This window comes from Lepidochelys kempii, chromosome 6, assembly GCF_965140285.1.
Source record: "Lepidochelys kempii isolate rLepKem1 chromosome 6, rLepKem1.hap1, whole genome shotgun sequence".
Classification (NCBI taxonomy): domain Eukaryota; kingdom Metazoa; phylum Chordata; order Testudines; family Cheloniidae; genus Lepidochelys; species Lepidochelys kempii.
The window spans coordinates 33658065-33680795 of record NC_136385.1 but is presented as its reverse complement, the minus strand read 5'-3'; the positions used below and the strand labels follow the sequence as shown (position 1 = coordinate 33680795).

Sequence of the window (22731 nt, the reverse complement as noted above, 5' to 3'; positions counted from 1 at the left end):
AGGCCTGTCCTGTAGTAGGTAACTTAGTAGTAGAAGAGCACTAAATTCATTTTAAAAAAGTAATGAAGCCCACTGATCAGCTACTATTTTAGTAACTAATATAACACATGGTCAAATATCTATTGGTACCTAGACACCACTCTGGTGTGTGCCTTGAAAATATATATGAAGAGATAATGCAAGGAATTTGACCCATTATTCTTCTGTGTAACAGATTTAAAACAAATCAATACAGCAAGTTTCAAGAAAGAAAAATTTATTCCAGATGTCCTTGCAAGACAATATGCTCTTCATACAAAACAGATTGTATTTTGGTACTTTAAAAAAAAAAAAAAAATTATACCTTTTCTCTGAAAGGAAAGGTATGACAACTTTGATGCCAGTTTAGGGATATTTGAAAATACTCTAGGACTAATTCCCCTAATTACTATAATATGCATTTGGTTCAGGGTAAAATTACTGGAGGAACATTCCTATATTGTTATATATAGGTTAACACATGGGCTTATCCACAAATATTAGTGTTCCATTGGTTCTTCTGCCTTTTCTGCAGGTTCCTCAGCAGGTGGAGCAAGCTTAAGGAGAGGAATACAAAAAATGTATTTATTTTATTTATTTATTTTTTACTATAAAAGGGCAGAAGTCAAACAGGAAAGAGACAGCTTTGCACAGGAATACAATACTCCACCTTCATCAGAGGCATGGCAGAACTGCGTGTTGGGACTTACACTATCTGTAAGCTACATCTTTGAGTTAAAAGGTCAGGGTAATAGTATTTTACACTTGTATAGAGCTTGACATGTTCAAAGCACTTTACCAACAGGGTAGAAGCAATCTGCTCTATTTTATGCAAGTTACAAGTGATTCTTCAGCTTCTATCAAGCCTCCATTACCTCCCACTGTCCAAATAATGGACTAAGGATTTAAGAAGTTTCATGCAAAAATACATTTTTTGAAACAGAAGTGTTTCAGCCATCAGAGTAGTTGCTGTGCATCTGTCAATTATGCAAATCCAGGTACTCTAACCAAGGGTCATTATAAAACAATCAAAGAACAGGCTTTTACACAAATCCTTTTAACCCTACACTGATTATGCAAAACTCTGCACTAAGAATTCCCATTCACATACCTACAAAAAACATGCAGCCTCAGCTTCTGATCACCTCCCTACTCCTCCATCTAGATACAAGAGAGATTTAATCTAGAGCTAGCAGGATTAATTAAGGTATGAATGGAGGAGAAGAGTTACGTTAGTTTCCTCAAGAGGTAATGAGTAGACGGCTAATACCGAGACTGGGATTAGGAGGGAATTACATAAGGGGATGGGTTTCAGAAGCTGAGATATCCATTTTTGTTGCAGATATATGAGTGGGAGTTCTGACAGCAGTAGCCAGGCACAGACAAGGTGAGAAGATGGAAACAACCTGAGAGAGCTTTCTGCTAATTCAGACTAGTCTGGTTAAATAGACTTCTTGGCCTTCATCTTCAGTCTTATAGCAGAGGATTATAGATACCACCTCAAATAGGAAGCAACTCAAACTATTTTAAAGATAACTAACTAACTAAGTCACATACCTTCCTCTGTGGTCTTTCTTCAAGTCCCTCCAGGAATGGCGCCACATCATCATCATCATAGATAGTAAACTCCATTTCTTTGCCAACAATTCCAATGGAAACATTCTGTTAAGTACAATGTTAAAAGAACTGAGAAACTGTCTCTTGCGAATCTCTAACTTTATGCAGCTTTTACTTGGGAAATATATCAACTACAGCTTCCTTCTAAGATTAAGATACATTTGGCATAGTGAATCAAATTAAGGAAAGAAATTCTGTATCAGATTTACTTTATGGCAGGCTTCCTTAGAAAAAAGAAAGTGAGCGAGGCTCACTCTCTACAAGGATGCTATCATGTTCCAAAACGTATCAGCCAAAAAGGCAGCTTGATTATTTCAGACAACAGGTTCAGCTCCCTTCGTTTTTTGGTTGTGTTTCAGCATTTATAAACAAACATACCATATGATTTTTTAAAAAGACTGGTTTCAGCATGTATTTAGAGTAAATATTTTAAACAAAACTGTCTAAGATGAAAAGCTTTTATTAACCCTGACTCAAAACCCACTAATGTGCATGACTCTTCCTTTTGGAATTCAATGGATTTTGGTTCAACCCCAAAGAATACCTCAGGAAAACATTACTGTATTAAGTTTCCTGACACCAAAAACAAAATGCAAAACTTATCTTAACATAAACTTTAAGATAATCAAAGAGACCTAGGGCCAGATTCTGATGTTAGCAATGCCAGTGTAAATCCAGAGTAATCCCAATGCATTAAACAAACTAGATTTCATTTCAATTAAAATTAATGGAATTTCACGTTATTTATCTGATTACCCAGAGTATCAGTCATCTCCCATAAATCTTTATATATTAAAAGTTGCAGCCTTCTCTCATTGTCTCTTATCCTATGCGTGCACTTGAGTTTCTCAAAGGATATGGGAATGTGATCTAAACATATACTTTAAGAAAATAATAGTAAAAACATATTGGACTATATTATAAGATTGCTAGTAAGGCTAAAATTAGTAACAATTTTAAATTATGCATAGAATTTACTGGACTTCTGCACATCTGATTTAATAAATGATGTCAGTGTGGAACTAAGTATGGTTATTTCACATTTTATTTGGCGTTGCTCTAATATCAGATATTTCCGGTCAGGTGTTAAGTTATAGAAATACTGTGGAATCATATTACCTGCCGAGCCAGAATTATATCATCATTTTTATCAGTACATGGAACTACAAAGCCTCTTACGGAATAGACTAAAATTGTCCTAAGTTCTGCAAAGAGATGGGTCCTTAGAAAGTGGCATGACACTTAAAAGAACGGAAAATTAACATGGCAGAACTGTGTAAAATGAATGATCAAACTGAAGAACTTAATGTGATATGGAAACAGAGTTACAAGGTATGGCTTTTTGGCAGAGGTAATAACAACAGGTGTGGAAATTGTCCGAGAAGTTCAAGACTTTGTAAAATGTTTGTTGTGTGTTCGTGGTTTGTTATTCACATGTGTAGGTTTACTTATTTAATAATCCATAAAGACTTTTCTTTAAGTCCTCCATATGAGGCACAACGATAACCAACACAAATCGTGTCTGCATCCCTGTGCATCCCACCGGCCATATGCATTTTATCAATAGCCTTGTACTGTACCTGAATAATAATATTGCTAGACATGTAAAATATTTAATGAATACTTGGACGTAGGCATGAATGAACAAACACATTTCATTACTACTTTAGAAATTTTAAGATGTAACTCCAGGTATTAAGTATGTGAAACTCAAAAAGTGTTAATAAGAAAAAGCACATCGAACACAAAGAAAGATGACCAACATAACCATCTGGGATTCCACTGAGCTTGGCATGTGAAAGTGTTGGAAGCACAATTTGCTTCATATTATGCTCAAGGAGCTCTGCAGCAGCTCCAGAATGCGCAAGACTAGGCTAGGCCAAACAAATAGTTTTGAATGGGGGCTAGTAGCCAGAAAGGGGATAAAGAAATTACACAGTAGAATTAAAATAGTTTTTTTTTTAAAGTGACCTTAATATAAGTGTTTAAAAAAAACTGGTTCAGATGAAAAATTCTCATTGACAGTATTTTATGAGCCCCATAAAAAAGGTAAACACATTTCAGTACAAAATAGTGTAGGAAACTTTTTTAAAAAAAAAGTCACAGGAAATCAAGGTGAGGGAAAGTTTTCTTAAGAAATCTTTTTTGTAAGATACTAAAATTTCCCTTATACTGAAAAAACGTATAAAACCTATCTTATAAACCAAAGGACAAGGTCTCAGGGTCAGAAATCATGAGATAAGACTCAGTGCTCCAGCCCCCTTTATATTGTTTCTAGGGGGAACAGTACCGTGTATTTCAAAAACCCACAAACATGAAGGTAAATACTTTATCTCGAAGAAACCAACAGCAGATTCCAGTTAAAAGTAAATGAACATTTAAGCATGAAGCTGAGTTACTCTATGCTGTAACTAATTTTGCTATGTTCAACAAATCTTAAATAATCATCAATAAAGTTAATAAAATAAAGAAGAGCTATTTTACACAGAAATTTATGAGACTTCACTAACAAGGGAAACAGTCTTCTATTTAGCCATAACATTATTCTGTTAAAGTCAAACACCAAAAGTTCAGAAAGTTACACTGTAATCGATAAGATTAAGACTCAGAACTGATAGTACACTGATAGTATATGGAATTAGACTCACACTTAAATATATTGTACCTAAATACTAATATTTGACTCCCACACTTAAAAGGAGGATTACAATACACACCCATACTTAACATCAACTGTGTCTCGGTAATTTCTAGTAAGGAGGAAGATCCTGGTGTTTACCTTGGTAGTCAGATCCTGTTCTGCAGGAAGGGTCTCTCTGAGAGCCCGCAGACCATGTTTAACTAGCTCATTCAGGTTACCTACAAACAATACATTGTCATCAGAAAAACAGTTAACTGTACAATATTGTTTCCTGAGACCCTTCCCTCCCCCACCTTCCATTCCTAGCTGGAAAAATAGTCTGGCTAGCTCCGTCCCGAAACTGCTTTACTCATGTTGCTTCTTTGATAGGTAACTGGAAATCCAAGTATGCCCATAAGGAACCAATCCTTCCCTGCATTCAAGACAATTAAATCACAAAAGTAGTATTACACTCTAAGCTAATGGCAAATAAATCCATCTAGGTACTTATATGGTCTCTGGGCCATGATACCTGAGCTGCTTTACTCCCCCACAGCTCTTCAGTTACCTCTGGTAATTATTAAAAATAAAATTAATTTGGGATTTAAAATCCACTTCTTATTTACAGATTAAATATTGTGCAGACAAATAACATGCATATCTTGACAGGTTTCAGAGGAACAGCCGTGTTAGTCTGTATTCGCAAAAAGAAAAGGAGGACTTGTGGCACCTTAGAGACTAACCAATTTATTTGAGCATGAGCTTTCGTGAGCTACAGCTCACTTCATCAGATGTTTACCGTGGAAACTGCAGCAGACTTTATATACACACAGAAATCATGAAACAATACCTCCTCCCACCCCACTGTCCTGCTGGTAATAGCTTATCTAAAGTGATCAACAGGTGGGCCATTTCCAGCACAAATCCAGGTTTTCTCACCCTCCACCCCCCCACACAAATTCACTCTCCTGCTGGTGCTAGCCCATCCAAAGTGACAACTCTTTACATAATCAAGTCGGGCTATTTCCTGCATAGATCAAGGTTTTCTCACATCCCCCCCACCCCCATACACACACAAACTCACTCTCCTGCTGGTAATAGCTCATCTAAACTGACCATTCTCCAGGTTTAAATCCAAGTTAAACCAGAACATCTGGGGGGGGGGGGGGTAGGAAAAAACAAGAGGAAACAGGCTACCTTGCATAATGACTTAGCCACTCCCAGTCTCTATTTAAGCCTAAATTAATAGTATCCAATTTGCAAATGAATTCCAATTCAGCAGTTTCTCGCTGGAGTCTGGATTTGAAGTTTTTTTGTTTTAAGATAGCGACCTTCATGTCTGTGATTGCGTGACCAGAGAGATTGAAGTGTTCTCCGACTGGTTTATGAATGTTATAATTCTTGACATCTGATTTGTGTCCATTTATTCTTTTACGTAGAGACTGTCCAGTTTGACCAATGTACATGGCAGAGGGGCATTGCTGGCACATGATGGCATATATCACATTGGTGGATGTGCAGGTGAACGAGCCTCTGATAGTGTGGCTGATGTTATTAGGCCCTGTGATGGTGTCCCCTGAATAGATATGTGGGCACAATTGGCAACGGGCTTTGTTGCAAGGATAAGTTCCTGGGTTAGTGGTTCTGTTGTGTGGTATGTGGTTGTTGGTGAGTATTTGCTTCAGGTTGCGGGGCTGTCTGTAGGCAAGGACTGGCCTGTCTCCCAAGACTTGTGAAATACTATCCTCTCTCTGAATTGGAAGGAACATCACTTTCTCTAAAAACAAAATTCATTCTTCCTGTTTAACTCTCTCTCAGGTTCTCCAGGCAGACACTTTTCCTCCATTTGGCCTGCTAAACAACTGAAATAAGTTAGACGTGAAAACCTGCAGTGTTTTGAATCTCGTTTCTTTCCTCCTGATTTACATTGGTTATTTCTATTCAACTCTTATATCTTCGCCTTCTGCACAGAAGTAAATAAATATTACCAGATAAGATGTGATATAAATAAAACAAGCATATATTTAAAGATCATTAGAAAATATAACAGAAGAGTCTCATCACTCACAGTCAACAAACTCAGCCATGTGTCTCTCCAAATAAGTTCGGGCGGACTGTGAACGAGCACCAATGGACATAGCTCTGCAGTCAAAATAGTTTGCAGAAGGACAAGTTTGGAAGATGTGAGGACCCATATCCTGGCAAAAAAGGTGTGAATTTTATAAACTGTTCACAGGAAGGCATGCAGTTTTCTAAAATATTTTTTAGCACTAACTCTGTTACATGATGTTTGTGTCATATATGCATGAAGGTATGTTTTTATACTGTGCTTCACATCGCAGTTATTACATAGTTGCTTCAAGCCTCAATTTTCTAAATTTCCCCTTTTCACTATGTCTTTTAATCAGACGTTTTTATGTAAGTTCAATGGATGGCACTGAAAACCCTGTTTCTCTGTAAAATCCTATAAATTGTACTGATCTTATATTATGAATAGCTCCCATTTTATGACCTATTGAACATATTTCTCAGTGCTTCCCATGTGTACAAATGTACAAACCTGTTGAGGGCTGAACCCTGGCATGCAAGATTCAATCAGGCTGCCCACTACCTTCAACTTGCTTAGTTTGTAAGATCATCAGAACAGTGACTTGTCTGTACTATACAGAACAAACTGGATAACCAATTCGAAACACCTTAAAGGGGCCCTGATTTTCAGAAGTGGTTAACACCCACCCTCTGAAGGTCAAGTCCCCTTTAAGTGTCTCATTTTGGGCCCCAAAATCATTAGCCATTTTCTAAATTCTAAGCCACATGGGTTTAGGTGTGTATATGTATACATATATGCATCAATACCCACTCCAGGGACCTGCAGAAAAATTACCTTCATTTAACATTTATGAGAATTAAGTTTCAGGGTCTAGAAAAAGAGAGGTTCCTCTAGCAAGATGATTATTGATAAGTACTGCTATAGTCAGTCTCCCTCTCAACAAAATGTTAGTTGCTATAAAAGTGAAATATTGTACTGGCTGCATTTTTCTTTTGGATAAATTGAAACGGAAACACACACACACACACACACACAGTGTACTTACATCATAACCTGCAATGAGCAGTCCTACACCATATGGTCTTCTGCCATATCGCTGTGTTGGTATCTGGGTTTCTTAAACAAGCTAAGGACTCTTCACAAAGAAGAAGTTAATACCTTTTAAATGTTATTCTTAATCCAAGTAAAACTCCATCAGAACTGCTATATGGTTTGTTAGCCATTTCCTGTGGTGAAAAAACTTGTTCCAGAGAAACAGATCTCATCATCTGTCTTGAGCACCAATGGTAAGGTCTTCTTCACCTCCAATCAGACCTATAGCAATTAGTTTCCCCAAACAAAGTGACTGGAATATTCAGGAAAGTAATATGAGTGACTGATTTTATGTTAGTCTGGTCCATGTCATCCCTGTTCCCTTTGATGCACTTGCTTTTATCAGGTACAATGGATGTACGAAATGCTTAGTGTGTTCCAGAGACAGGCAATTAAGGCATGTAAGTAAGGAATGAGGCAGTAACATTAAATATGCTCTTTCCATCAGAAAGTGACATTATCTGGGGCTTTTTAAGTGATCCAGAAAACAAGTATTCAAAAAATTGTTTCCAGTTCTACAGTAGGTCTCCTGCACGGCACTTCATTGCCTTGTCTACTAATTCCATGGATGAGGAAAGGATGTCCTCCCAAAGAACAAACAAGATCCTTGCATCTATTTCCTGTAACTTTCAAGGTAATCTTTGCTTGGAATAAAACAAAATAAATATTTTGGTATAAAAGAGTTCTAAACACATCAACAAAGTGAAAACTGAACTGAATTTTAAGAAAAGCATGGAGTCATTACATGTCAAATACAGTATATATATAAATATATATCTAAAACATAAAAAGGATACTGCTTCCAATTAGAGACACTAGACGGGACACTGGGAGAGGTCTGTCAAACACAAATCTAGAATCCAGACACTCCTGACGCATGAAATTACTATAAGAAGAGAAAATAAAAATACATGGATCACAAACAGAAGGAAGCTCCTCCAACTTGACATTTTCCTCTTTAAGCTTGTGTGTGTGTATTTTTATTACAGTTTCAGCATTGCCTATGAAGACCAAAAATGCCACTATAAAATTACATTTTATGAGCCATCATTGTATAGAAGACCACATGCCTGAAAGAATATTGTACAGATGAAACACTATGAATGAAGGTAGAACAGATGTTTATAGAATATGCAGTGAAGAGGGGTTATTTGGATGAAAATGAATAGGAAATACTCCTTTGGAATGTTATTGCAATGAATATGTAAGTGGCTCTTTGTATACCTTTTCTGTCCCTTTCTACCCAACCAAGGAATCCTTCTTGCTCATTTTATATTTATCTCGTTTGCCAGAACCACACAGCCAGCTGAGAGTTCAAAAGAATACGTCTCTAGAGTTGATCTACATCACTAGCTGAAGGAATTGTTAGTAGCCAATGTGTGATGTACACTTCTGAGACTGCTCAGTCTCAACCAGCTTGGGGAAGCAAGACATTGGACAGTGAATTAAGCCGAGCAATTAAACCCTGGCCCGACTGAAACCCATGGGAATTCTGACATTTACTTTAATAGGACAAGGATTTCACCCCGGTCTCTTGCATATTAGCGCAAGACCAGTAACCACAGGCAAGTTCTCTTAGCTGGCCCCATTAAATGACAGTATGAGAAGTCTGTTTTTTTTTACTTCATTGTTACTAGAATACTGTACACATTAGTCACTAACGGCTCGTCCACATTACCTGCTGGATCGACAGGCAGCGATCGATCCAGCGGGGGTCGATTTATCGCATCTAGTCTAGACGCAATAAAGCAACTGCCTTCCCGTCGACTCCGATACTCCACCAGGGCAAGAGGCGCAGGCGGAATTGACGGAAGGGGCGTCAGCCATCGACTTACCGCAGTGAAGATACCGCGGTAAGTAGATCTAAGTACATTGACTTCAGCTACATTATTCACGTAGCTGAAGCTGCATAACTTAGATCGATCCCCCACCCCCAGTGTAGACCTGGGATAAGAAACTCACCACAACAGTCTTGCATCAGCAGTAAGCCCAGCAATTGAGATGCCAATATGGTTGTCAACATACAGGATTTTTTTCTGATGAGCTGCCAATTCAGACTGTGCTCTCTATACACAAAAAAACCATATTAGTCATACAAATTATTGCAGCACACTTTAAACAATGTGTCAGTCAATAGGGACAATGCTTAAAAAAAATTGTGAGCAACTATCAGTAAGGACTGAACACTTACAGCCCCAAATCTGTAACCTTGCAATAGACATAAGACATAAAGGGCTGATCCCACCCCAATAAGAAATGTACTGAAGAAAAAAAAAGCGGATTGTAAATATTTTATATGTATTTATTTCCTCTTTATTTGGGAGGGTCAGTTGAACCAATATTTGGCTTTATAACTCGACAATTTCATCAATTTCTTCCATTTCTACCACAGGATTAAGACCCATTTTATCACAGATTAATCAAAATATTAGTAGTTCTACACCAGTGCTAAAACATATGAAAATATGTAAATCTTACTTTCTAATGTATAAAAGAAAAAGTTATAAAATTCACCTGCCCCAAACCAGAAATTTACCTCCCCTTATCTGACATTTTAATTGAACAATGATAAAAGCCTTGGATTTACCATGTTTGCGCTTGCAAGAAGAAAAAAGTAATTCCAATGTTTTTTCTTAAATTTACCTTTAGAGCAACCAGAACAGCATGGGTTTTTGACTTCAGCCCCACCGTAGCTGAGCCTTGCTTGACAGCTTCCATAGCATATTCTATTTGATGAATTCGGCCCTACAGAATGAAGTAAATTAACAACTCTAAAATTGATTCTCCATATAAGAAAGGTAGAGACTCTGCAATAACTACACACAAAGGGTGAAATCCTGGCCCTATTAAAGTAAATGAGAATTTTGCCATGGACTTAAGTGGGCCAAGATTTCACTCAAGATTAATTAAGAACAGAGTTTTCAGTCTCAACTGAAATCAGACCTTTAACTGATTTGTGAGTTTGTTGGTTTTACATTTATCACAACAGTGAAAGATCTACCAGAAATATCTAAAACACTCTTATTTTCCACTGAGATAAGAAGGAATTTCAGTAATAGGGGATAAGACATTTCCTGTCACAGAGTACTTTGAAACCATTATGGGCTGTCCCATATACATCTATTTATTGACTAACAACTGCATGGTTGACACAGAAGATCACAAGTCATGTGTCAAAATCCTTTCCAATCTTTGAAATGTATATTCTTGACTCTAACAGAAAGATTGACAGCATGCACCATTAAGGCCTGATTACTCCTTTATGGTACCATAAACAGCAACAGATCCAAAAAATAACATTATGGTGTCACACCACTGCATCTGCTGCACCACTGCCTTAAGTCCACCTACTAATTTTTATTTGTTTATTTTTTTAAAAAACAAGAGTTTGTGGAGAAGTAATTTCAACCTGTGGAGAATAGCTATTTTAATTGTCCTTTTTAAACACATTTTTGTCATAGTATCAAGGTACAACAAAGTATAAACAATATCAGATAAAAAATAAAACTGAGCAGTAGTTAAGGCAGTAATTAGGCACCAGTAACGAATATCTTAAGGAACATTACAGTTTTAAAAATAAAACAGATGTATACCAGGAAATTCAAAGTTAAAGTCACACAGATGAAAAAGTTGGAAAGAACTAAAATGCAGAATTCTGGTACCTAGAATGTGAACTCTGCACTTATATCTCACCCCATATAATGTTTGTATATCACTAACAAGTACCATATCTGATTAAGAGCAATTACTTGGCTGTTCATCCTAGAACACTGGTGCCTGGGGGCATATTAAATCCCGCATGCTTCAGCATTTCACATGCAGCTTCAAACCATGTTTGCTGCAGTTTTCATATGGCTTAGTATATGTGGCATAAACATAAGGGCATATCAAGTTTAAGATTTCTTCTGTGGATAGTTAAGTTACAACACAACACCAGGGTTTTATATCAGACAGGCAAGATAGGAATTGGGTAGGCCTTTGGCAAACATAGGAGTATAGCACTCACATACTATGGTGATGGGCAACCTTACAGAAGACACAGTGCAGTAACATAATACCTTTCATTCAAGGATCTCAACACCATAGTTTGAAAATTGTACCAGACGTACCAGTCTGCAGTCAATACTACAGAATAGGGAAGGCCTGAGGGCAAACTTGTAAGATTGTAACTGTGGCAATCTGGCTTCTTGACACTACCAAACACACTGCCCAACTGGTTAGCTGCTTTGAAATGAGATCTGTCACTCATAACAGGGACATGATCTCACAGTAAAGATCTGTGAAGGCAAATCTAAGCCTCACGATTTTGAAATAAACTTGAAAACCCAATAAAAAGTAAAACAGACAACACTGCATTGCTTTATGCTCAAGTTTTCAAGGTTATTTTCACGAGAGGCTAGAAAACATTATTAGTTGAAATTTTATTTTCCGGAATTTGTATTTGATTAAAATCTTCACTAATAATAATTGCCATGCAGAAACAGTAATTTTTACAGTTTACACTAACATTAATAAACTTTAAAAATAGCTTACATCTCTGATTTTGCTAAAATCTAGAAGTGAGTCAGTTTTCAGATCTCAAAATTTCTGTAATTTGCTACAAGTATCAGAAAAAGATTGGACTCACTAAAAATTACGCAATTAAGAGGTTTGCTTGTTAGTTTTCAGAAGATTCATTCTGCACTCAAACACTAACCTCTAAGTTTTGAAAAGGTACATTATTCATATCAAATGGTTTAATTCCTGCTACATGTAAATCTCTATGCAGCCTTAACTTGGAGCCATTGTGAGGCCTCCATAATTACATATTGTATATTACAGCAGATACCAAGTAAATACATAGAAAATTGACAAGGCACTGTAACTACAGAATGTTAGTGCATCACAGAGACATCTTGTCCTTTTGTAATTCAACTCTTCAATTCTTTGCATTTTCCCACTCTCCATTTTATGTTTGTAAATATCTCATTCGATATATTAATCAGGGTGGTTAAAAATCAATGATTTTTTTAATCAGATTTTTTAAATTTAAATCAGATTTTTCTGATAAAATGATTTTGAGGAAAAACCCTATCTAAAGATAGTTTTAATTAAGATACATTATAGCTCAAAAATATCTCATCATGGAATAGGGATTATAAATTCTAATTCTATAGTATGAGACAATATATTTATGTAATGTTTAAGAAAAAAGTTTTGTAAATGAGTTCCAATAGTTCATGGATTAGCGACCCAATCTTATGGGGTTCCAGGGGCTTCTGTATAGGAAGATTAACCTAAATAATCCATCTACCCCATGAGACTCAGTGCTTAGTCTAGAACGTAGGCAGGAAAACTACGGCCAGCGGGCCACATCCAGCCCGTGGGACCTTCCTGCCCTGCTCCTGGCCCAGCCCCTGAGCTCCCAGCCCCTCCCCCACAGCCTGAGCTCACTGCACAGTCAGCGCAATGCTCCGAGTGACAGAGCTGCGAGCTCTTGCTGCACAGTGGCATGGCTGGCTCGGCTGCCTGTCCTAGTGCTCTGGGCAGCGTGGCTGCAGCACCACCAACCACCGGTGCTCCAAGCAGCACGGTAAGGGGGTAGGGAACAGGGGGGATTGGACAGAGGGCAGGGGAGTTCAGGGTGGTGGTCAGGGGGGGTGGATAGGGGTCGGGGCGGTAAGAGGGCGGGGAACAGGGGGGTTGAATGGGGCCAGAGATCCCAGGGGGCAGTCAGGAAGAAGGGGGCGGGGGGTTGGATGGGGCGGTGAGAGCCAGTCAGGGGCAGGGGTTCCAGGGATGGTCAGGGAGCAGGGGTGGTTGGATGACCCAGGGGTCCTGGGGGGGGGGGGGGGGGGGGGCAATCAGGAATGAGAGGAGGGGTTGGATGGGGCGGCGGAGGGCAGTCAGAGGTGGGGGTGGAGTCCGGGGGCAGTCAGGGAACAGGGAGGGGTGGATGGACAGCTGGGGGGAGGGGGGGTCAGGAATGAGAGGAGGGGTCGAAGGGGTGGCGGGGGGCAGTCAGGCGCAGAGGGTCCAGGGGTGGTCAGGGGACAGGGAGGGGTGGATGGGGCAGGGGTCCCGTCAGGGGGCAAGAAGCAGAAGGTTGGGGGGAGGGGGGTCGGATAGGGGGCCGGGCCATGCCTGACTGTTTGGGGAGGCACAGCCTCCCCTAACCGGCCCTCCATACAATTTCAGAAACCCGATGTGGCCCTCAGGCCAAAAAGTTTGCCCACCCCGGTCAAAAAGATACCATCAAAGATGCTTAGTTTTGCAGTTCTCAAACTGTGGATTTGTGTCTCCAGAGATAACATGCTTGTTAACAGCAGAAATGTTTTAAAATAAATAAATATAGGAGGTGAGAAATAACAGACCTCAACCCTATTGTCCCTCCACAAATTTGTGTACACAGAGTCAGTCCCTTACCTCTCTCTAGAAGTGCAACGTTTAAAAAAGTTCAATGAACAGAATATTGTTGGGGACAGAATAGATCTGGACAAGGAGAAGAAGTCTGGAGATAAATGTGAGAAGGGAGGGACAGGCAGTAGAAACAAAAGTGAAACTGTTTGAGCAACATATTCCAGAATGCACTTTTATGTAGAAATCCAAGATTAAATAGAGTCTTCCTGACTAGTGATTTAAATCAATTTGATTTAAATTTGATTTAAATCAAATCCACCCTGATATTAATTGATGAAGTTGCTTGTGTACACTGATTATATAACTGAATGTTTGTACATTTCACATTACAAAAGCAATCTGAAGTGTTGGATAACGGCCTCTCAGCAATACCCCAACATTAGGGTTTAAAATGAACTAAACATACTCCTGCAGAACATATCTAGTAAACAGTAATATATCTTCTGTACACAAGCAAAATGCTGGTTAATAAAATTATTGTAAAGTCCAATTATAAAAACAAAAATCAAAATTCATCCTCAAAACTGCATATTTAACAGTTCCCTGGTGTGTTAAGACACAACATTATTCATACAGTGCTTTAAAACATCCAAAAGTTGCTTTATGGAGCAGCACCCGCAGCACTATACTCTTTGAGCTACGAGAACAGGACATCCACTGCCTTCATGCCACTACCATAATAGTGAGAAAAGGGAAAATGGAAAGCAAGTAACACGATTATATTCTTTTACCTGAGGGCTCCAGACAGTGACATCATTGTCATACTGGTTGCGAAACTGTGAACAAAACCAATTCATTAGTATGAAAATAATACGAAACTGGGAGAAGAAAGCCTTTGAGCTTTCAATGATATTAATTTTCTTTGCTTAATCCAACATACACAATTTCTCCAGTCTGAAACAAGAGCTTGACCACAATATATTTTTCTGCACATTTACCATCATTATTTAGTAAACACAACATTACTGTATCAGCATAATACTTACTGTGCTCTGAATTACTTTAACACGAAATGACACCGCAAAACATTTTCAGCATAAGATTACATAGTATACATTTGACTTGCATTGTGAACCTAAAACCTAACTACAGTACCTTGGCAACAAGAAATTATGAGACAAATGCTTTTTAAAGATATTTAACCCAAAAGCCATCACCAGCCTGTTTACACACTGATGGGTCTGCATCGGAGCAGCAATCTTGATATAGCTAGTTTGGGGGCAGTGGAAAGCTTCACTGCACTATAATCCCCTGAGAAACATGCAGAAATTCCTATTAATTTCCTGCATGGGTTAACGATAATCCTGTCTGCATTAACTAACACCAATTCTAAATTGTCTACATATTTTTTGGGTGGGAAGCCAGAGTGTTCAAGCATGGGCAGCCAATCAATGATACCAAAGCTCTCTTAGGAGCCATGTTACTGGCGAGGAATGCCGAGCTGCAGCAAAAAGAAAATTGTTTAGTCTTCACTGCTAGTATTCATTACACAGCGGACAATTGTGAACCTGTCACGAATCAGGTCAATTTCATTCTGCTGTTGCTTGAAAAAAACTAGTACCCAGGATAGGCCCTGGAGCATTTAACTGTGGTGAGGAGAAATATTTACATAGAGCTTGGGGGGAGGGTTGAGTAGAAGGTGTCCCCCTTCACTTCCCACCTATCAGAATGTTGCAGAAGTTGAAGCAGCAGACACAATCTTAGGGCAGCAACAGGAGGCTGGGGTAGGTAAGTGGAGTCCTCACTCACCCTAGCTACAGACAAGTGGCAAGGAACAGGGAGATGTGGGGTAACAGAAAATACTCTTTTCTACACATCTAAAGGAGGAAGGGCTTCACATTTATCTTGACACCAAGGTCTTATCTATATTCCATAAATTTATTGTGCTATGAACTTTGTAGGTCCTCTGTACACTTGTAAAACACAGTCGATCCACTCACAAAGATGTTACAAATGATTTACAATGTGACTTATACATTTTGGATTAGACTTTCTTTTTCCAGGGGGTAAATATTGATTTATATTTCAGCCTGCATTGGTTTAGTGCTAGCATGAAGAGCACTAAAACAGTTGAAACTAGAGCAATTCAGTCCTCCCACTACTGTTCCACATATGGCCTTTCAAAATCCCCCAGCTCAATTGTTCTGTTCCAGTTCTGTCCACACCTTATTTTTGGTGAATAGAGATGCTGTAGTCCCAAAAATAGACTATACACTCTGACTGAACTACAGCTATTCCTGTCATCTATGCTATAAGTGACTATAGCATAGGATTCCATTGCTATACAAGATGATTTGTAAAATACAAATGTGTCTTACACAGTGGCAGTTTTCTACTTTATTCTTGATGGGTCAATTAAAAGATACTGACTAATGAATTGTAAGTTTCTAAAGCCAACTGTGATTAAGCTGATTGGCAATGCTAGCTTGCCATGTAAACATTAAAACTTTAGGCCCCTTTCCTGAAATAAGCACCCTACACACAGAATCCTGGGCCTGTGGATAGTCTCAGCAAAATCAAAGGATTACTGTTTAATGCAGGCACATGGACCCATTAACCCAACAGTTCATTGTTCCTAAACTTTAAAGCCCCAGTTCAGCAGGGTACTTAAGCATTTGTAACTTTAAGTAAGTAATGGGGCTACAAACATGCTTAGTTAAGCACATGCTCAGGTACCTTGTTGAATCATTCATGGCTCAAAACTCTGCAATTGTTTCATTTTCTGTGCTCTGATTTTTGTTCTACTGAAAAATAAGTGTTTGTTTCTCCTTACAGGAAGTTAGTTAACTAGTGATTTCAAAATGCACTGAAATAAAGAGTTTGTTTGCATTTCAAACAATTATAAGAAAATTATACAACAGCTACAGGTATGTAATTTCCTTATAATGGCTTCTTGTACATAGCTACTACAGGGATTAACCTGAAATGACAGCAAAACGCTACTATTAACATGGCATAAAACATCATAAACACTTGGATTTACATGATAACTCACACCACTAGCACATAACATAATACATGTACATAATGTTAGGCCCAAATATTTGCACTTGTATTTTTTCTGTTTATATATAGTGACTTGTAAAATATTCTCTCTTATTGCACAGTAAAGCATATCTAAAGTATACAGGGATTGATTTTATGTTATCTGTTATTCCACTTGTCTTTTCGGAATTAGAAATTAAAAGCTATTATAATTAAACTTGGCTCATGGGGAATGGACTCAGATGGGGAAACAGATTCGGCTTGTGTGGGCTGAGAACATGGGAGGGTTATAGGAGACTGGGGCAGACCCGTGTCTGGGTGTGTGTTGGGCGGGGGGGGGGGGTCTGTCTGTCTCTGAATGGAGGAAGGGTTGCTGTGGACAGGAGAAGATCTATGTGAAGCGGGAGGTCAGACTGCAGGGAAGGGGGCTGCTCGGGGAGTCAGTCTCTCGGGGGGGATGGTCTCCGAAGGGAGGCGGATGCTCTATGGTGGGGCAGGCCGGTCTCTGAACGGAGGGAGCTCGGGGGGGGGGGGGGAAGGAGTGTCGGTTGCTCTGTGAAGGGCGGGGGCGGGTTTCGCTGGGCTCGGGCCGGGCGGAGGAAGCCGCAGGACCCGCTAAGAGCGAAGCCGAGCCAGGCTGTCCTCGCCGGTTGCCGGAGCGGCGCGCGGACATCCCCCTCCGCCTGGCCCGGCCGCACATGGGAAGCGCTGACTCACGGCCCCTCCCACATCCCGCCACCGGGTCGGCTCGGGCTCGGCAGCGGTCCAGGGCTCGACGGGTGCCCGCTCCCCGGCCCCGGCCCCGGCCCCGCCCTAGCGACCCCTTCCTCACCATCTTCCTTCCCCCAACTCCGGCGCGAGCTCCTGACCGGCGAGCTGCTCCGCGAGCGATAAGTCTGGGCTGAGAGACTAGAACTTCCGCCCTCTCCCCAGAGAAGAGTAGCCGCTCCCAGATTCATCGATCGAAGGGCGGATGGGGCTCTGCCTCCTGCTCCAGCCGAGGCCCTGCGGAGCCGGAACGCTCAGCGGCTTACGCGGACCGCGCGTGCGCACTGCGTAGCCGGGGGCCAGACCGGGGAGGGGTGAGTGACGTCAGCAAAGCCTGCCTGTGAGGCGCGGGCCGTCTGCTGGGCGGAAGCCCGCTGCTCTCTCCGCTGGGCGGGCAGGTGCTCTGCGCCTGCGCCAGGGCCGACCCGTGACTGGGCCGCGAGCCTGCGCAGACACCGTCACTGCCCCGTGTGTCTGGGAAGCGGCAGTGAGAGGCCGCGTCGCCGGTCTAGCCCTTTTCGTTGCAAAATCACCCGTGACCCCGCTGCCACCCACGCACCCACCCGCCTGCCTTGCCAGGTCATGTCATGTCATGTCATGTCAACCAGCCAGGGGCCGTCCGCGTAAAGCGTGGCTGGGCCGCCGCAGCGAGCCGCACTCTCCGGGGCGGGCCAGCTCCCTGAAACTTCCTTTGGCTTCTCACCCAGACGCGGGCAATGGGTGAAAAAATGCCTGGGGCTGCGTACGCGTCACTGAAAATGAGGTGCCGGCTTTGTTCTAAACGGTAGCAGAGGCAGTTCATGTTCTTTGCCAAAAGCAGAGTTGAAGATTTTTTTTTTTTTCTGGATGCACCATTTCCGCTGGGACGTTCCCTCTCAGATCCCCAGGAAAGCAGCATCCAAATGTCTACTTCTCAATTTCTCAGGCTCCAGCGTGACATACCTTAGAACCAAAGGAAACATAAAACGAATGTCATTAGTTGCTTTGTAGCAGCCCTTCAACTCACGGATAACATGGTCCAAAATGGCATAGAACACATTCCTTCTGAATAAAGGCTTAGAGTCATCTGGGGTGATAGAACATGATTCCTCAGGTGTCTCATAATGAAATTGTTTCAGTTTCCTACCTCTCTATTGCCATAAGGGTGGCAAAATTCCCATACCTTTTCTCACAAGGCATGCTTCCAACAGAAGTATGGGACACTGATCTTGAAGTTGCATTAATTCTTCAGTAACATCAGCAGTGAGAAATTACTTTGACCAAGACAGGTTTCAGAGTAGCAGCCGTGTTAGTCTGTATTCGCAAAAAGAAAAGGAGGACTTGTGGCACCTTAGAGACTAACAAATTTATTTGAGCATAAGCTTTCGTGAGCTGCAGCTCACTTCGTCGGATGCTGCATTGATGGGCTTCTGGCCAGTGCCTACCTTAGGCTAGGGCAGGGGTGGGCAAACTTTTTGGCCTGAGGGACACATCTGGGTATAGAAATTGTATGGCGGGTCATGAATGCTCACGAAATTGGGGGTTGGGGTGGGGGGGCGGTGAGGGCTCCGGCTGGGGGAGAGGGCTCTGGATGGGGATGAGGGATTTGGGTTGCAGGAGGGTGCTCTGGGCTGGGACCGAGGGGTTTAGAGGGTGCGAGGGGGATCAGGGCTGGGGTGCAGGGGTGGTTGAGGCTCTGTCTTGGGGTGCAGGGTTTGGGGTACCGGAGGGTGCTCCAGGCTGGGACCGAAGGGTTTGGAGGGCAGGAGGGGGATCCGGCTTGGGGCACGAGTTGGGGCTCAGGGATGCAGGCTCAAGGCAGCACTTACCTCAAGCAGCTCCTGGAAGCAGCGGCATGCTCCTACACAGAGGAGCGGCGCCAGCCAGGTGGCTCTGTGCACTGCCCCATCTGCAGGTGCCGCCCCTGCAGCTCCCGTTGGCTGCGGTTCCCAGCCAATGGAAGTTGCGAGGGGTGGGACAGCATGCAGACTCCCTGGCTGCCCCTACATGTAGGAGCCGGAGAGGGCACATGCCGCCGCTTCAGGGAGCTGCATGGAAAGCCCCTGATCCTACTCCCCGGCTGGAGCAGGGCAAGCCCCTGACTCAAGGGCCAGATTAAAAATTCTGACAGACCAAACACGGCCCACAGGCCGTAGTTTGCCCAACCCCGGCCTAGGACCTGGGAAAGTGTATCCATTTTCTACACTTTACTTAGGGCCTGTGTGAGACTATAGTAAAAGTGTGACTGGCAGCTGTGAAATTCATAAATATTTTGTAATTGTGCAGAGTACATATTATGCAAACAGTCATGCTGCTTTTATGTATTGTGTGCATACAAGAATGAACACGCAGTTCTGCAGCACTATTCATATATACTGAAACAGAAGAGGGTGTTACAAGCTTTTACAGTAGCACTCTCTGGACTGAATTTATTCTTATTTCTCATGTCGAATGCTTACTTTCCATACTCATATTTAACAGGTTCCCACTGCAGAATTCACACCCCACTCTCAAACATTTAAAAATCATTAAGATCTAGTAAGTGTTTGTTTTTTGTTTTGTTTTTTAATTGCCTTATGGTTTCTGAGCCATTAGGGTACACTCGGGTCATGTTTTCAGATTTTTCTCTGTCACCATCAGAGGTAAAAACCTACTTTTTAAAAAATGGAAGCTGAGAATCTCACATAATCACTTTACTCCAGGAGCTGGACCATTAATTAAAAAAAAAAACAACAAATATCATGAGACATGATAAAATTACAAGAGTTGGCAACGCTCTTGTGCAACAGCACTATTGCTCTTGCACAATATTGAAGGTAGCGGGGAATATCTTAGCCCCTATACCCTTACACACTGCATATCCAGGGCTTGGGGTGAGTTTCAGAGGAACAGCCTGGATCTTTGAACTCACCATGTCCCTCTCAAAAGCCTCCATGCCCTCAGCATTATGATCCTTTAGAGATGCCAGTTCAGATCTTTGTTTGCTCCCCTACAGCTGCACCAAGCCCTCTACTGGTAAGCTAAAAATATGCTCTATTATACATCTCCATGGACGGATGCACAGTGTCCATCTTTACTATAAAAAGTATTTTGGATGTTTTTTATGAGAAATTATTGATGAATTGAAATATTGCTTGTTTGTCATGCCAAGGCTTTCTCATGGCCTTCTTTCCATGCAGGCTTTTAACATGATAGGCAGGTGTCACGGAGTCACCGGGCAGTGCTCTGGAACTACTCCATACGAAGCCAGTCAGGACTCTGGGGGAGCATGCCTCCTCTTTGTGAGCATGCTGTCTCCAGGGCAAGAAGCTTACACAGCTTTGACCTTCCTGGGGTTGACCTCAGAGCATCCAGCATCCCCTTCCACACCGTGCGCTTCCCATAGCGAGTCTGCACAGGCGGGGCTCCTGGGGAAGCCACAGGGCCCTGCACCCCAATTCCGCAGTCAGATGTGACTCTCAGCCAGCCAATAAAACAGAAGGTTTATTAAATGACAGGAACATGGTCTAAAACAGAGCTTGTAGGTACAGAGAACAGGACCCCTCAGTCAGGTCCGTCTTGGGGGCAGGGAGGCCAAAGCCCCATCTGGGCCTCCTTTCGTTTCCCCAGCCAGCTCCAAACTGAAACTCTCCTGGCCCTCCTCTGGCCTTTGTCTCTTTCCCTGGGCCAGGAGGCCACCTGATCTCTTTGTTCTCCAACACCTTCAACTCGTACCTTGCAGGGGAGGGGCCTAGGCCATCAGTTGCTAGGAGACAGAGTGTCAGCCAGTCTCTGTGCAGACACCAACACACTGGCGCTCTAGGGCTCTGCAACAATCACACACCCTTATCCCACCACCTAGATACTTAAGAAATGCCTAGGGGAAATTGAGGCACCCACCCAGTATTCAGAGACAACATTAAGAACATTCCCACTTCGCCACAGCAGGGCTTATATTCAGCCAGAGCTGTCTGGAGCAGACCTCCGGTAAATATTTTCAGGTGCCTCCTGAAGGGTAGAAGCCCCGAACCCCAGTGTGTCCTGTAGGACAGAAGCCCCCAAGCCCCGGCACACCCTGTGGGGCTGAAGCACTGAGCCCCAGCATGCCTCATGGGGCTAAAACTCTGAGACCCACCTGCCTTGCAGCTGAAGTCTAGATCCCCAAATAGGGAGGAGGGTGTGTGGTGGGCTCCAGAAAATACTATATGAGAATTTATAGGTGTATCTGATGATAGGTGTATCTCTTAAGAGTTATGGATTAGGACTAGTATGTCTACTTTATATGTTCAATATTTTCTGTGCTAAAAGTATGACCTATTCCTTCATATCATGCTTCCCGAGACCAATGCTGCCTGCTGGCTTCCCAGTAAGTTTCTCTCTCCAAAGCAGGGACTCTCCCTAGGAGAGAACTACACAAACCTGGTTCTATAGTGATGAAAGATTGGAACTTTTAACCAGGAATGGTTGCTAATGTTTCCTTTTATAATCACCCCCTTTTGCCCACAATATTGTCTGATGGGGGGGACATCCTTCGTCATCACATAGGTGATTTTACAGGACCTTCATCGCTGTACCTCCAAAATTTGCAGGCTTGTCCCAGATGCAATACCTCTAGTTGCTGCTAGGTGGCAATTATTGCTTAGAAAAGCAGATTTATTTAAACTATGATATTTGTTATGCCTTTGTTTAAGGTATATGGGCACCTAGAATCAGTGTCCTCTCTCAACAAATAATTTTTCCATCTTTCCTATCTTGTTTCCTGGTTATGTTTACTAAACCATTTTTTTTCTTTAGTTGTCAAGCAACAGCCATCCAATCTACATCCTTTACGCCAGCAGCCGCCTAAGGAAGAAGAGCAGATGGTCTAGTTTCAGAAACAAAGAGTGCTTTCATTGTTTATGAAACCCTTTTACTTATATAACATTGTAGTGGAGTGTTTGACCTTTGCAAAAGATTAGAGGCAATAGTGTTTGTGTTGTTCTTTAACTTTAAAAAATACTTGTTGATGTCCTGGTTACTTTTTAAAAATACTTGGCTCTCACTATTATGGCACATATGTGTTCCCTTTGAGGTACTCCCATCATTTATTACAGTGTGTTACAGGTTGTCAGGATTTAGGACTCTGAAGAAAGAGATAGGCAGGACTATTCTATTGACTCATGTTGGAAGCCACACCAGGCAGGACACATAAGTTCCAGTCCCAGGTATGAGAGTGATTGTAGCT

At 41.7% G+C, this 22731-nt stretch overlaps 1 protein-coding gene across 1 annotated transcript; it reads right to left on the bottom strand.

Moving 5' to 3' along the window:
- Positions 1-239: 239 nt before the first annotated feature.
- PSMA1 (proteasome 20S subunit alpha 1) lies at positions 240-17914 on the bottom strand. Its single transcript, XM_073347450.2, has 10 exons — positions 17614-17914; positions 14528-14572; positions 10041-10142; positions 9360-9463; positions 8195-8283; positions 7351-7421; positions 6324-6453; positions 4415-4494; positions 1576-1680; positions 240-575 (listed from the first exon to the last, which is right to left on the bottom strand). Exons 1-10 carry the CDS (start codon positions 17614-17616, stop codon positions 519-521), a joined length of 786 nt encoding a protein of 261 aa, XP_073203551.1. The 5' UTR covers positions 17617-17914; the 3' UTR covers positions 240-518.
- Positions 17915-22731: the final 4817 nt, after the last annotated feature.

What these genes read in the sequence shown, in the direction of transcription:
- PSMA1 (XM_073347450.2), bottom strand. An exon ending in AGTGTCTCTAATTGGAAGCA is followed by an intron (nt 7,422 to 8,194) that starts GTATCCTTTTTA and finishes AGCTTGTTTAAG; the next exon opens with AAACCCAGATACCAACACAG. An exon ending in AAGAAAGACCACAGAGGAAG is followed by an intron (nt 576 to 1,575) that starts GTATGTGACTTA and finishes CCTCTCCTTAAG; the next exon opens with CTTGCTCCACCTGCTGAGGA.